At 43.8% G+C, this 15215-nt stretch overlaps 1 protein-coding gene across 10 annotated transcripts in view; it reads right to left on the reverse strand.

The window, feature by feature from the left end:
- The window catches only part of CHODL (chondrolectin), a 57844-nt gene that overhangs the window by 5849 nt on the left and 36780 nt on the right, over nt 1-15215 (reverse strand). For 5 of the 10 annotated variants that reach the window (XR_009555194.1, XM_060234396.1, XM_060234391.1 and 2 more), the window contains exons 2-5: nt 11253-11565; nt 9151-9308; nt 3683-3730; nt 3211-3294 (exon numbers count right to left, since the gene is read on the reverse strand). Coding sequence is in view for 9 of the 10 variants with exons in the window: in XM_060234396.1 (XP_060090379.1) it covers nt 3211-3294; nt 3683-3730; nt 9151-9308; nt 11253-11565 (603 nt within the window). In the remaining variant the exon portion in view is untranslated. The remainder of the gene's footprint in view (nt 1-3210; nt 3295-3682; nt 3731-9150; nt 9309-11252; nt 11566-15215) is intronic. The other 5 variants (XM_060234397.1, XM_060234395.1, XM_060234392.1 and 2 more) reach the window with 2 other exon arrangements.

Below are 15215 nucleotides of genomic sequence, written 5' to 3' on the forward strand. Positions count from 1 at the left end.
ACCCATGTGCAACCTGCAGGAGAGACCTGCAGTTCATGCAGGACAATGATGAAGCCCAACAGGTTTGGATTGAGTATTCTTCCTACAAGATAACTAAAAAGCTTTTGGTCTATACAGAGTGGCTAAGGTTTCTAAGTGGCCTGGAGAAAAGAAGAAGATGAAGAAGATATTGGATTTATATCCCGCCCTCCACCAGGGCAGGATCTACATTTTTTTTAAGGGGAGGCAAAATTAAAAAATGGTGCCTCTTTGTGGGTCATTCTATCTTATGGTCCCATAGGATACAATGGACTCCATACCCAATTTGGCGTGCCCCCTTCTGCCGGCGCCCAGGGCAAGCACCCCCCTCTAGATCCGGCCCTGCCTTTCACTCTGAATCTCAGAGTCTCAGAGCAGCTCACAATTTCCTTTATCTTCCTCCCCCACAACAGACACCCTGTGAGGTGGGTGGGGCTGGAGAGGACTCTCACAGCAGCTGCCCTTTCAAAGAAAACCTCTGCCAGAGCTATGGCTGACCCAAGGCCATCCCAGCAGATGCAAGTGGAGGAATGGGGAATCAAACCCAGTTCTCCCAGATAAAAGTCCGTGCACTTAACCACTACACCAAATTGGCTTTCAAAAAAATGCCCTGTCCCTTGTATTTACTAGGTGATGTTTTAATCTACATAACCAATCAGTTAGTTGTTGTAGATTTTCGAGGCTGTGTGGCTGTGGTCTTGGCATTGTGAGACCTGATGTTCTGCCAGCAACTATGACTAGCATCCTCAGAGATGCAACCCAGAAAACTGGAGTCCTTTCTGGGTCACAGAGAGAACCACAGTTTTCTGGCTTACACCTCTGAGGATGCCAGTCACAGTTGTGGCGAAATGTCAGGTCTCACCAGGCCCGTAGCCAGAAAATTCCAATGGGGGGGGGGCACAGAAAATTTTTTGGGATGGAGGGCCCCCCCCTCTGACGGCCCCACTTTTCTCCTCATGGCTTTGGCGGCTCTGCGCCCTCCACACGACACCTCCCCCTCCTTCTCTCCCTCGTATCCAGCCACCCATTCACCCACCAGGCATAACTGTAAGGAATGGGCTCCTGGGGCTCTTGAAAGGTGCCCCCCCCTGCTGATCATGTGATCGGCTGGAAAAGCCACTCCGAAGCTGGCGGTATCTACGCTGCCTTTCTGGCGTGATCAGCAAGTTCAGCGCTGGGGCAGCCAGCGCTGAACTTGCTGATCACGCCAGAAAGCCGGTGTAGGAACCATCAGCTTCAAATGATTGGTGGGGGATGCCTTGCAAGAGCCCCATTGTTTTTCTCCAGTCAAGCTGGCAACCATAATCAAGGTAGATGTCAAGGACTTCCTCAGTGGATATATTAAATTGGAAAAGGTTCTTTGAAAGTATGAAGTCTGAAAAACATTTTCTTAACTATTCTGCCATTAATTTTCTATGGTTAAGAACTCATTTAAGTAGGACTACTCAAAAGTAAGTCCAGTTTTATTCATTTAAATTTACTTTCAGAAAAGTGTTCTTGGGATTGCAGTCATAATTACATCATCCCGTTATCATTGGCTGAGATATTGGAGGCTGTGGTGGGCTGACTAAGGAAGAGAAAGTTAAAGCTGTATCTGCCAAAGACAGAGGTTCTGTGGCTGGGGAGAGTGGGGCTGGAGTTGGAGCATAGATTGCTGGCCCTTGATGGGGCACTCTTAACAGCAGCAGCAACCATCAAGAGTTTGAGAGTGACACTGAACGCCTTGCTTTTAATGATATCCCAGGTCACACATATTGCCAAGGTGGCATTTTTCATCTTTGCCAAGCCTGGCAACCATCTCCCCTCCTATCCTGCTCATACCCAGCCACAGTAATCCATGTGACAGTAACCTCCAGATTAAACTACTGTAACTCACTCTACACTGGCCTACCCTTGGGTCTGACGCAGAAGCTCCAATGGGTCCAGAATGTGGTGGAGCAAGTCCTGACGGGAACGCCATGGATAGCACATATTCAAACTGTGCAGAAGCAGTTATACTGATTATGTACTGAGTCAGATTCAAGGCTTTGGTGATGACCTTTAAGGCCTTGAGTGGTCTGGGACTGACAAATCTATGAGACCGTCTCCTCCGCTCTTCTGCTCATAACTTGTTAGTGGAACTCGAGCTGATGGAACTCTCACCCAGAGAATATCAGGGCCCTGTGGGACCTTTTACAGTTCCATAGGGCCTGTAAGGCAGAGATGTTCCACCATATTTTTGATTAGGACAGTGACGGTTGCCGAACTGGCACTTCCCTCCTCCCCGTTTCTGGCTAGTCGGCTCTGAAGGGGGGATTGGCGTCCCTACTCACGAGTTGCTGCCACAGGAGGTGCAAAAGCACATGGTCCTGGGGCTTCCCCTCCTCCCCCCCCAATTTCTGGCTAGTCGGCTCTGAAGAGGGGATTGGCCTCCCTACTCACCAGTTGCTGCCACAGGAGGTGCAAAGGCACATGGTCCTGGGGCTTCCCCGCTTCCCCTCTCCCCCCCGCCAGCCAGCTGATTGGGGCCGGAAGCAGCCTGGGAAAACGGAAGAAAGGCTGCTGCGATCCAGCTGGGTGGGAAAGGAAGGGCAAGGAGAGAAGCTGCTGGGATCGGAGCTGGGTGGGAAGGGCGGCCATTCTACCCCCCCTCCCCCTCCTCCCGCTTTCCAGATTGTTGGCCAGCGGGGGGAGCAGGCTCCAAATCGGGGGTCCCCCACCCAGGCGGGAGATTTGGGAAGCCTACTTTGTCACAATCCTTTACTGGAAAACACTGATTCTAAAACTTCTTTATGAATCAAGTATTTTGCAATATCATGCTCATTAACTATTTCAGGAGCTATTCACTTAAAAGATGGTACAGAGAATTAACATTCGACATGTAAATCTAACTGCAGATTCTTCGCTTCTGTGTGCTTCTAGAGGAAGAGGAATAGAAAATACTTACTGGGATAAGGGGTCTGACAGAATGGATAGAAATATGTGCTTTGCAGTGACTTGTTTCTAGTATTTCCCTTTAAACATCTCTTTTCCTTCGCTTCAAAAGCTCTTTGCAGAAACATATTGATATTTAATCCTGGAGCTTAGTTTCATTTTTAGTTCTGGGAGCATAGCCAGTTTATTCATAGTATTAACAAATGGCAATTGCATATCTGCATGGCCTATGTCTTATGCAAAAAACATTAATATTAGAATAATATGTGCATCAATTACCAGTTTCAGTAACAACCACAGGGAAATTATCTTCTGGGTTGCTTGAATCATGAGGCTTCCCTACTGGTATTGTTGTCTGAACTTCTGAAAAAGAAATTAAATATTACAACAACAACAAAATGTATTTGTGTTGCAGCATCTGGTCACATTATTGCACTTTGAAAAGAGAATACCAACTCCACAGCTCATCAGCTTCAAAAGCAAATCAAGGGTGGATGATACAGTTCTCTACAGGGCTTTATGATACCACTGGGATCACATCTGGAATAGTAGTTACAACCTACAATATTTCAAAATATATCTATCTACTTATAAAAACATACATTGCAAATATTACTCTCTATAGAGTACATTGTTCTTCTATTCTACTGCTAGTCTGTTTTTTTCTAATATATAGGTTTGTTTGGATTTTGTAAATGATGAATGAGATTATATTACTTAACCATTGCAATTCAATCCAAATGTTTCTTACCATAATCTTCATCTGCTCTATCTCCTAATTCTTTTTCAAGGATGTCATCTGTTGAATCAATGGGTCAACAATGAAAAACAAAAACAGATTGTTTACATTGTTTTGCACATGAGTGATATACAGTGTTCATTTTTAAAAACTCTCTATCATATATTTTAATCTAAACCTCCTGTTTTGACAGACTAAAAGGAAGTGAGCTGTCATGCTCCAGAGGACACTGTTGTTCTTGAAAAAAATTTGGAGCCAGTTGCCTTATATTATTGGCCAACCTAGATATAAATTGTCTACTATGGCTGTCAGTTTTCCAGGGTGTCACAGACAGAATAATCTTTTACTTGGGGCTGTAATCGGAGGTAGTATTTTACTGAATAAAAGAGAACATATGATCTATCACTGAATAATGGTCCCTCCCTCCTTCTGGGTCTCTAGCCAGATGTTTTGTGGCTGGTAGATGCTGGCCTATTTTATTTACTCATAACCTGAACATAACTTGACTCAGATTCTGGAAAAGCGTTGGTCTTCTCTAATATACAGGAGAGAATTATTAAATACTTGTGCACTTTTTATTTGATGACTTCTTCTTTGGAGTAACAGGACTGCCATAGTCATGACACAGTCTGCACAAAACATGTCATCCCATAGCTATGCCATATATTACACTATGACTAAGGCAAGGCAAAGGAAAGATTAGATGTGTAGGCCCCTGGGTCACATGCAGGTGCATGCACAGGCACTTCCATCCATTATTATTTGCATGTCTGTTTTGACCAGAAATACAAACAACTGAATGTGTGTAGCATAGCCTATTTGCGTACTACATTTTTCTCCTGGTATCTTCCCTAAGGAACCCAGGGAAGCATATAATCGGATGGATCCAGTACAAAATTTCCACTTGTGCTAGAGCTCTTGTGCAAGTACAAGCATAAGAAAAAGATCACAATAGCTGCCTGCACAAAATCAAACTCGTATCCTTTTTTGTATTTCTTTTTGCACTAGATCTTGCACAACTAGTTTCTCAGAACTACAAAGGAAGAAAAGCATTAGGTATTACACTAGACCTTGCTTGAGTAGATTGGCACTCTCCATTTATGTTTCCACCATGTTTTATTTTCAACTGCAGAGTGTACATGCATACCAAAATATTGTAGTGAATCAGTGGGTGCTACATCAATATTTCGAATTCTCAACATGGCCAAATATGTGGAAGCTTAAATTAAAAACTGGAGTTATGAACAGACAATCCAAAATATTTGGTGTTAAAACCCCTTGAAGCAGCACTTGTAGCTTAAAGGAACAAATGGCCTCTGCAGTGGCCATTGTGAGGGTTGCCAGGCAACCATAACAGTATTGTCAGTTGAGCTTTAGGTTGTGTCATAAAAGGGCAGGAGAAGGGGGCAGGGTTCTTTCCAGGACTGTTCTTAGAGAGGACTCACTGGGGCCAAGTCTGGCAGCAACCACTAGGGAACTTGATACCATATGACTTGATTGAGTCACAATATTCCCTCTAAACTGTGAAGTCTTGTGAGCAAAAATTCTACTTCGTGAGCTACTGGCATGAAAGTTGTGAGCTACTGTATACATTTTTCCTAAGATCAAGGCTTTTTTTGAGCAGGAACACACAGGAACGCAGTTCCGGCTGGCTTGGTGTCATGGGGTGTGATCTAATATGCAAATAAGTTGCTGCTGAGCTTTTCTATGTGAAACAATGGTGCCATCAGGGGGTGAGGCCTAATATGCAAATGAGTTCCTGCTGGGCTTTTTCTACAAAAAGAGCCCTGCCTAAGATAATAAGCCAGAGGCTAAAAAATTGTGAGCTAGCTCACACTGAATAATTTTAGAGGGAACATTGGTGGTCACCAAAGCTCACACCTCAAGCCAGTTCAACAGCATTATTAATGATCTGCAATCCATGCTGGACAGTGACACTTCCTCACACAGGCACTGGGCCCCCTGACCTTTTCTTGTTTACAGATAGCATGCTAACCTAAAACAACTTATCACCCACAATAACAAACTACTTAACAGTCACATGAACTCTGGTTCCAAGGCCTGCAACAAAGTAAGATGCCAACTTTGTTCTCACATAGAATTTACCAACACAATCACTGAACCCAGCATTGGCTTGCCAGCCCCAGGTCCCAGCGGGGAATGCCCTGCTTTTGGAGGCTCTTCCCTACTGGCAGCTGGCTGGCCAGTTGGCAAAAGCCCTGCCCCGAACAGCCATAATGCACTTTTCCATCTAGACAGGTTTAGAAACTTGCAAACTGTTTGTGTTTTGGAAGGTGTGTGCCTTTAAATCTCAGTGAGACTAAAATTTCAGGAGGGGCGGTGGTGAGCAGCAGAACCATGTGGCTCTTCTCAGTGAGTGTGAAAGAGAGAAAGAGAGAGAGAGCCCAGTCCCTCTGCTTGTTTTGCATTCCTTTCAGAAGTCATTTGCATACTAAAAAATAGAAAATAGTGTATTAGAACGTGATTATGGGATGGAGGAACCTGATTATGGGATGGTGGAAAACGGCTCAGTACTTTCATTTTCCTGTGTTAGTCTGAAGAAGTTGGTTGAAATATAGCAGACTGCTACATCCAGCAACTCCTATGAGTACCCCAGTGAGCGCACAAAACTATGGGCTTGCAAACTGTTAATTTTGACTGCTTTGTGAGTATGTGTGCATTTACTTTCATTTCAAAAAAAAAATCTGCTGTCTGCCCTTGGCCCAAAAGAAGCCAGGCTATGCGGAACAAGATCTAGGGCCTTCTCGGTGGCAGCACCAGAACTCTGGAAAACCCTCCCAGAAGCTATAAGGGCCCTGCGGGATTTGTCGGCGTTCCGCAGGGCCTGTAAGACCGAACTGTTTAGACAGGCTTTTCTGGTTGACTGAAAATGGGCTGCCACCGGACATCCTACAGAAGCTGGTGGTCATAGTCAGAACCGAATACCGCCAGACTGAATTGAGATAGCGTAATAGTTTTAAACTGATAAATGTATTATGGTTTTATATGTTTTATGGAATTGATTGTTTTTATGATACTGTAAGCCGCCCTGAGTCCGCTTGCGGAGAGGGCGGGATATAAATGCAAAGTAATAAATAAATAAATAAAATAAATTTTGTGGATGTGCAATTGCTGGGGAACCCTTTAAAGGCAAAAAAGAGGAGCAGAAAATGAAGACTGTATTTTTATTATTTTTTTAATGAGAAAGTCTCTTGGCTCCACCCCCAAAGTGTCTGGCTCCACCCTCAAAGTCCCCAGATATTTCCTGAGTTGGGCCTGGCAAATTTAACCCAGCAACATCAGCCATACCATCTCAGGTTCATACTCCTGTTCCTGCTCTAATGTGATTTATGCCATCATATGCCAGCAGTGCCCTTTCATCCTCTACATTGGACAAACAGGCCAGTCCTTTAGACAAAGAATTAATGGACATAAGTCTGATATCAGAAACTGCAACACTCAGAAACCAGTGGTAGAACATTTCAACATTCCAAAATATTCAGTTGCTGACCTAATTTCAAAGGGAGATTAGAAAGAGAGACTGCTGAATTGCAGCTGATAATGAAGCTCAAGACAATACATCCACCTGGATTGAACTGAGACTTTGGTTTCCTGTCTCATTTACCAAAGATGATTTCTCTGCACCTACTATCCCTCTGCATATCACATCTAATCCAATCACACCTGCTATTGTCATTTGCTTGCTAGCAGTGGTGTAGGGAGGGGGGGCGGGGGGAGGGTCGCCCCAGGTCTGGGGGGTCCCCGCATTGCCAAGGGGGGTCCTGAACAAGAAGAAGTCCCGCCCCTGGCCCCGCCCTTCGCTTCCTCTGCAGCCGTGATGGCGCTGAGGAGAATCTCTCCTGAGGTAAGTCAGGCTCCGAGCTGCCAAAGGCTCCTGAGGTTCCCGCCGGCCTCTTTCGGCCGCCTGACTTCTTTCCTGCGTAGCCGCCAAAGAAGGGAGGGAGGGGAGGAGGCCTTGGCCGCGGCAAGCCGAGCCGGCTGGCGGATCCCCTGGCGCGACTTCCTCCTCCAGTGCCTCTGCCACCTTCCCCGCTGGGCCTCTGAGGCCTGCTGCACCTCTTCCAGCTCTCTCAGGGGTGTCTATTGTTCTCAGTGTATCTAAGGGGGGGGGGAGAGAAGCAGCAGGCTGAGGTGGAACGATGGGCTGAGCCCTGCAGGCTGCAGTTTTCTTTTGTTAAAAAATGGTCTGTCCTTTTTTTTTTCCATTTAAAAAAAAGCCTCCTCGTAAGAGAGCCATTCATTCTGTCTGCAACGGTGGAGCTTCTCTTTCCAGCGAGCGTGCAGAGTGGCTTGCGTGGTCTCCCCTGCTTCCGTTGTATGCTCATGACAACCCTGCGAGGTAGATGAGGCGGAGAGGGTGTCTGGCCCAGCAGCTGCCATGGCAGAGCGGTGACTCAAGCGGGGGGGTGTGACAGGCTGCACATTTGGAAAGCTTCGAAGCACCGCACAAACAGCCGAAGGACTGCGGAGGGTTAATCAGGTTATCAATCACATGATCTAGATCGCACCAGCAGTGCCATCTTGGGGGGGGGGTGCTGCCCCCAAAGTGACACCACTTCCTGTTTCCCCCCCACAAGTGGTGGCCATTTTGGGGAAGTTACATCACTTCCTGTTTCCAGCAGGGCTCCCTCGCAAGTGGTGGCCATCTTGCGGAAGTGACATCACCGGAAGTGACATCATATCCTGTTTCTGGCAGCGTGCACACACATAGGGGGGCCCACATAAATCTTGGGCCCCAGGCCCCCAAAGCCCTAGCTACGCTCCTGCTTGCTAGTGTTGTTTGGCATCAGAAATCACTCCACTTTCTGTTATATAGGACAGATGGACTCACATTCTAGTTGTATCTGAAGAAGTGAGCAGTGACTCATGAAAGCTAATACTCCACTACAAATTTTGTTAGTCTTTGAGGTGTTACTGGACTCTTACTCTTTTCTACAGCTACAGACATGTTAACACAGCTATCCATTGTTATGAGTCACCCAGGACTGGCTGTTTGCCACTACAACAGGAGCCACCCATGAAGTAGGGTAGTGGTTAGATTTTCAGATTAGGATTGAAAGGCCAAGATTTGAATACCCACACAGCCATGAAAGCTCCCTGGGTGACCTTTGGGCCAGTCAGACTCTCTCCAACTAACCTACCTCACAGGATATAAATGGAGGACAGGAGAATGATATCTGAATCTCTTTGAGTCTCCATTGTGAAGAAAGGCAGAATATAGAATAAATAAATAATAGATAGGGGCAGATAAAAGGCAGTTGTTGATGGTGAGTAGGAGGGAAGGTGAGCAGGAAGCAGGGAACAGTGAAGACATGAGGGTTGCCAAGAGGTGGGAAAGAAACAGTGTGGTAAGGAACACAAAGGGGAAATTTTATTTTTAAATTAAGCTGCAATTTACAACCAAATGTTAGAAAGTTAAACAGAAATGATAGGTGAAAATTGGCTTTGACATTGCTTACCTGGAGCATACTTGCAGATAAAATTGTGCTTCATGTTGCATCTGTCATCATTCCATTGGTAAAGATAGGGCCCTCCCAAGCCAGGATTAGCAGTCGGCTGATGATACATCACAACACATGCTTCACTCCCACAGGAAGGTTCATCTGTATACCAATTTCTGACATAATGCACAAACACAACAAAAATTACACCAGAAAGTTGGATTGTTTCCTACCAGTTTTTCCCCATCTTTTGAAATCAAGCACTTCTCCACCCAAAATAGTTTTATGCTTAATAATAAAATATAAAGTACCATAAAGGTTTGGTTAGAGATAGGGTTTCCAGATTCCCTCACCAGTCTGGTTGGGGAGATTTGGGGGGGGGGGCATTCTGGGGGTGGATGGAGACATAGTGCAATGTTCCCAATGTAATGATATCACCTGGTAGTGACATCATTGTGTTAGGGATATCACGTGGGGGATGCTCTGGTTTTGAGGCAAACTCTGTGGTAAAATTGGACTTAACCTATAAAGTTTGCCTAAAAACCAGAGTGTTCCCTGCATGACACCCCTGACACAATGATGTCACTTCTGGATGATATCATTGCATCAGAGATGTCACACTGCCATGTCTCTGTTTAGGGAATGGGTTTCCCCCACTGACTAGTTGGTTCACAGTGGGGAGAAGCCTCCAAAACAGAGAGATCCCCCACTGGGACCTGGGGCCTGTCAACATAATTAGAGATAAACACTTCCCTCAGAACCTCAATGTAATTCTCCCCAAATAAGAACACTATCTTCATAAGGATGAACAGACTCTCTCTGCCATATCAGAGCTGAACAAAAAAATAAAGCTTATAGAAAAATGGAAACAACTCTATCTTTCAACCAAAAGTATGCTAATCTGATCCTTTCTTGTTCTCCTTTGGCTATTCTAAGCATATTTGTTATTGGAAAGAGAATTACAAGGTAGATTATTTCCTGTTACTATTTGTTGTGTGCTTCTTTGTCACACCATTCCTATATCCACATTCAGACATAGAAATTCACATAAGAATTGTCCCTAAAGGACCTAGCAAAGACTGTCTTGCTTAATGGGTCTGAAAAACAAAAGCTCAAGAGTATGTGTAAACATGCAGAGTTTAGCAACAGCCTTCACATTTATTTATTATATATAAATGTGAAGACTCCACATCACAACCCTGGTATTCCTTGGAGGTCTCCCATCCAAATACTAGTCAGGTCTGACCCTGCTTAGTTTCTGATGAGACAGGCTAGCCTGGGCTACCTGAGTCACAGCCTTCACAGTTACTATCCAGCCTTCAGAGTTACTATCTAGAAAAAAACAGCTCTTCCAAGGTTTGGAACTAACAAATGCAAACTCAACTGTTTATGCAGGAACTTACTTGACATATTGTCCAAACATTCCCATAATTATTGTGCAAATCTCAGTTATAGCTGCCAAGTTACAGTTACCATAGTGGAAGACTTCCTCCCAGCAGCCCTAATTGCCTGCTGCCATTTGGAGCAGTGGGAGAAAAAATTGATGTCATTGTGCTGCTACATCACTTCTGGGGAAAATCCAGAAGATATGTGGCATAGCTCTAGGAATAATTATAATTTTTCTGATGCTTCTTAGAGCTGCCCTACATCACTTTCACATCTTCCCCAGAAATGACACAATAATGCAGAAAATGTCATGGCCACCTGCCAATTGTTAGGCATGGCATGGCATGGCAGTCCTGATCTTAGCATCACTGCAATATAGTTGGACTAGCTGGATGTGATTGAAGGGGAAAGAGAAAAGAAACAGGAGCCTTATCAGAGGATGTGAGAAGGCTGCGAAAAGATGAAAAGTTTCCAAGGATCAGCGAGAAGAAGGAATCCATGCCCAAGGAAAGAAAGATGGAGGAAAACCGGCAGGACAGCAAAGTTTGGGGAGATAATATTCATTTAGCTATAGCTCTGGCAAAATTTCCACATACATCACATGGTGAGAATCTGAATGTGATATATATTTTGTATTCAATCTTATGTAGCTACCTTATTTGACTATTGTAAATCCAGTCCTAAATACTCTTGGCTATATTTTAGACCAAACATCTTTGAAAAGCCACACACACCTGAAGAGTGAAGTGCTTCCATCAGCCCATTTGTAAAGATCAGGGCAGGCATTTGAAGTAGCTTGGCCCTCTCCACTTCTCCACAGGCCAATCCAGAAATCACCATCAGAAATCCCATGGCCTGACTTTGTTAGGTTCTGCAACATATTTTCTATTAGTGTCTGTTCTGTTTCACTTTGTAGGCTTAGGAGTACACCACCATCAATTTCACAGGCATGGCGGGCCTCTTGGAAACCCACACGTCTGGACACATCATGGAAATAAGCTATCTTGTAACAGGGATGTGTTGAATCACCGTAGCATACCTTCTGACCTAAAACAAACAAACAAACATATCTCATAGTTAGAAACATCTGCTATATATTAGATGCATGGTTTGCTTCAGAAACTGTTTACATGGTAGCAACATGTGCATAGTATCAGGTTGACCATCATCCACCAGTTCTTTATTTCCAATACTACATTGATGGAGACTTAGTGCTCTTAGCAGTAATTGTACAGGGCAAAACAACAAAGAGATGCCTCAACCAACTGATAAAGATGACATCAATCTATATCGTGATTATTTTTTGTTTGCCTATAACCAAACTCATAATTATGTAACAATTCTTTCTTAAAGAGACACAATACATAACAGACTAAATAATAGAATCATAGAGTTGGAAGGGACCTCCAGGGTCATCTAGTCCAATCCCCTGAACAATGCAGGAGACTCACAAACACCTCCCCCTAAATTCACAGGATCTTCATTGCTGTCAGATGGCCATCTAGTCTCTGTTTAAAAATCTCCAAGGAAGGAGTGACCACCACCTCCCGAGGAAGCCTGTTCCACTGAGGAATCGCTCTAACTGTCAGGAAGTTCTTCCTACTGTTGAGCTGGAAACTCTTTTGATTTAATTTCAGCCCATTAGTTCTGGCCCTACCTTCTGGGGCTACAGAAAACAATTCCACACCCTCCTCTATATGACAGCCCTTCAAGTACTTGAAGAGGGCTATCATATCACCTCTCAGCCGCCTTCTCTCCAGGCTAAACATCCCCAGCTCCTTCAACCTTTCTTCATAGTACTTGGTCTCCATACCCCTCACCATCTTCATCACCCTCCACTGGACCCATTCCAGATTGTCTATATCCTTCTTAAAATGGGGTGCCCAAAACTGAACACAATACTCCAGGTGAGGTCTTACCAGAGCAGAGTAAAGCGATACCATCACTTCACATGATCTGGACACTATACTTCTGTTGATACAGCCCAAAATTGCATTTGCCTTTTTAGCCACCACATTACACTCATGTTCAGTGTATGATCCACTAAGACCCCGAGATCCTTTTTGCACATACTACCGCTAAGGCAAGTCTCCCCCATCCTATAACCATGCATTGGATTTTTCCTACCGAAATGCAGAACTTTACATTTATCCCTGTTAAAATTCATTTTATTGGTTTTAGCCCAGTTTTCCAGCTTGTCAAGGTCATCCTGTATCCTGTTTCTGTCTTCTACTGTATTTGCAACCCCTCCCAATTTAGAATCATCTGCAAATTTAATAAGCATTCCCTCTATTCCTTCATCCAAATAATTTATAAAGATGTTAAACAAAACAGGTCCCAGGAAAGTTCCTTGAGACACTCCACTTGTTACTCCTCTCCAAGAGGATGAGGAATCATTCACAAGCGAATTGGGTGCCATCTGTCAACCAGTTACAGATCCACCTAATGGTAACAGGATCCAAACCACATTTTACCAACTTGTCAATAAGGATAGTATGTGGAACCTTATCAAAAGCCTTACTGAAATCAAGATAAACAATGTCTACAGCATTCCCCTGATCCAGCGAGGTAGTCACTTTCTCAAAAAAAGAGATCAGATTAGTCTGACATGATTTGTTCTTGAGAAAACCATGCTGGCTCTTAGTAAACACATTCATTCTTTCTAAATGTCCCAGGACTGACTGTTTGATGATTTGTTCTAAAACTTTTCCAGGTATAGATGTCAAGCTGATGGGTCAGTAGTTACCTGGATTGTCTTTTTTCCCCTTTTTGAAGATGGGGACAACATTCGCCTGCCTCCAATCTTCCAGCACCTCTCCTGTTCTCCAAGAATTCTCAAAAATAATAGCCAGAGGCTCAGAAATTTCATCTGGAAGCTCTTTTAGAACCCTTAGATGCAATTCATCTGGCCCTGAAGACTTAGTTACATTTAAAGAAATTAACTGTTTATGCTGATCCTAGGTTGGAACTTCATACCCTCCTTATATGTTCTGTTTTTGCCAAGGACAAATCCAAGGACACCCAAATTGTTCAAGGAAACCAAGAAATGTGTGGCAAATTCAAATGTTAAGCCCAGCCGACTTCCTTAATAACCAGATTATTCTCTAATTTATTTTTCTTGTTTCCCATGAAAATATATGCTAGATCAAAGATATTTTGATCCACCACATTGTGTATGAAATGTCAGAAAGTACCATATCAGAGGCATGAAATATGAGTTGGAATGTAGGCATGGTTATTAAATATTTTTTCCAAATCCAAAATGAGAAAAAACCCCTGCTATTTATATTAATTTAATGAACAAGCAGTAGAACTCTATAAATGGCTGTTGCAAACCACAAGGTTTTTGCCATGTCCCATCTTTTTCTTCTTCTTTTAGATTAGTTCTGGCAGCATTACAGAAGCAGTTGTGATCTGGTACTTATTGCCAGAACATGATTCTGGAAGATAACTACAAAAAAATCCCTGTGACTTCCATCCAAATGGGATTGTGGAAATGGGGAACAAAATTAATATTTCAAAGCTCTGTGAAGAGTAGTGGGAATAGCAAACTAACTATGAGCAAGAACAAGAAAAAATAGACTGAAAATTCAGTACATCAATTTCTACAGATTAGGGATTCTTTAGAAACTGGGAAATCTCCTGTAGTCCATTAGTGTAAAGCAGGTAATTGCTGAGAGAAACTAAATAAATATGTTTTTGCTTTCCTAATCCTGAATCTCAGTAGTCTTGTGTAATCTATAGTGCTGATTGCTGAGGTTCAGCTTTGGTGGCTAAAGGCAAGCTGTGTGTATATATTTTATAGCAATATGCTAATTTAAAAAGGCATCCTGTAAAACAGAGCTTCTGATGGAAATACTGAGTTATTATTAGATTTATGCATAACCACATTCCCAGACATTATGCAGTTGTCTACACTTCCTCCAGCAGCCATTTTATGGTTGGCCCTGCCTCCTGTGGCAACTGTTTTGTGGTTGGTTCCTCCTCCTGCAGCAGATATTTGGCAGTTGTGCCCGCCATCTTGTGTCAGAATTTCAAAGATTCTATCTTTTAACACTAAAGGTAGTTAAAGGCTTGATCATTCCATCCACTCTATATGGAAGTTTCTCAGTTCTCAACAGGCCATTTTGAGCAAGGCACATAAATATTTCTAGGCTTGCCAGTCCCTAGGTCCTGGTGGGGAATCCCCTAATTGTGCAGGCTCCTCCCTGCTGCTAGTCAGTGGGAGGAAGCCCCACCCCAACAGCCATGATGTGCCTTTAGATCTCAGGCAGGGTTAGAAGCTTGCAAATTCCTCATATTTTGGAAGGGGTGTGTGCCTTTAAATCTCAGCAAGAAAGAAGCTGTATGGGGGCAGGGTGAGCAGGCAGAGCCACAAGTGTGTGAAAGAGGTAGCCCAGTCTTTCTGTTCATTCTGTATTCCTTTCAGAAGCTGTTTGCATAGTAAAGAGTTAACTAGTACCTGATCATGGGATATAGAAAAACTGCATCCCCTAGACCTCTCTCTCCTTAAACTGGTTGAAAATACTGCAGATTGTTACATTCAGCAACTCCAGTGACTGCCCCAAGGAGATCACAAAAGCCACGTTGACACCCACTCACCCACCCTCAACAGATCCCTCTGGAGTGCCGCACAATCCCCTCTGGTTCTCACCACCCTGAACAATTTAGTGTCATCTGCAAACTTAGCCACTTCA

The sequence above is a fragment of the Heteronotia binoei genome, chromosome 3 (genome assembly GCF_032191835.1).
Source record: "Heteronotia binoei isolate CCM8104 ecotype False Entrance Well chromosome 3, APGP_CSIRO_Hbin_v1, whole genome shotgun sequence".
Classification (NCBI taxonomy): Eukaryota; Metazoa; Chordata; class Lepidosauria; order Squamata; family Gekkonidae; genus Heteronotia; species Heteronotia binoei.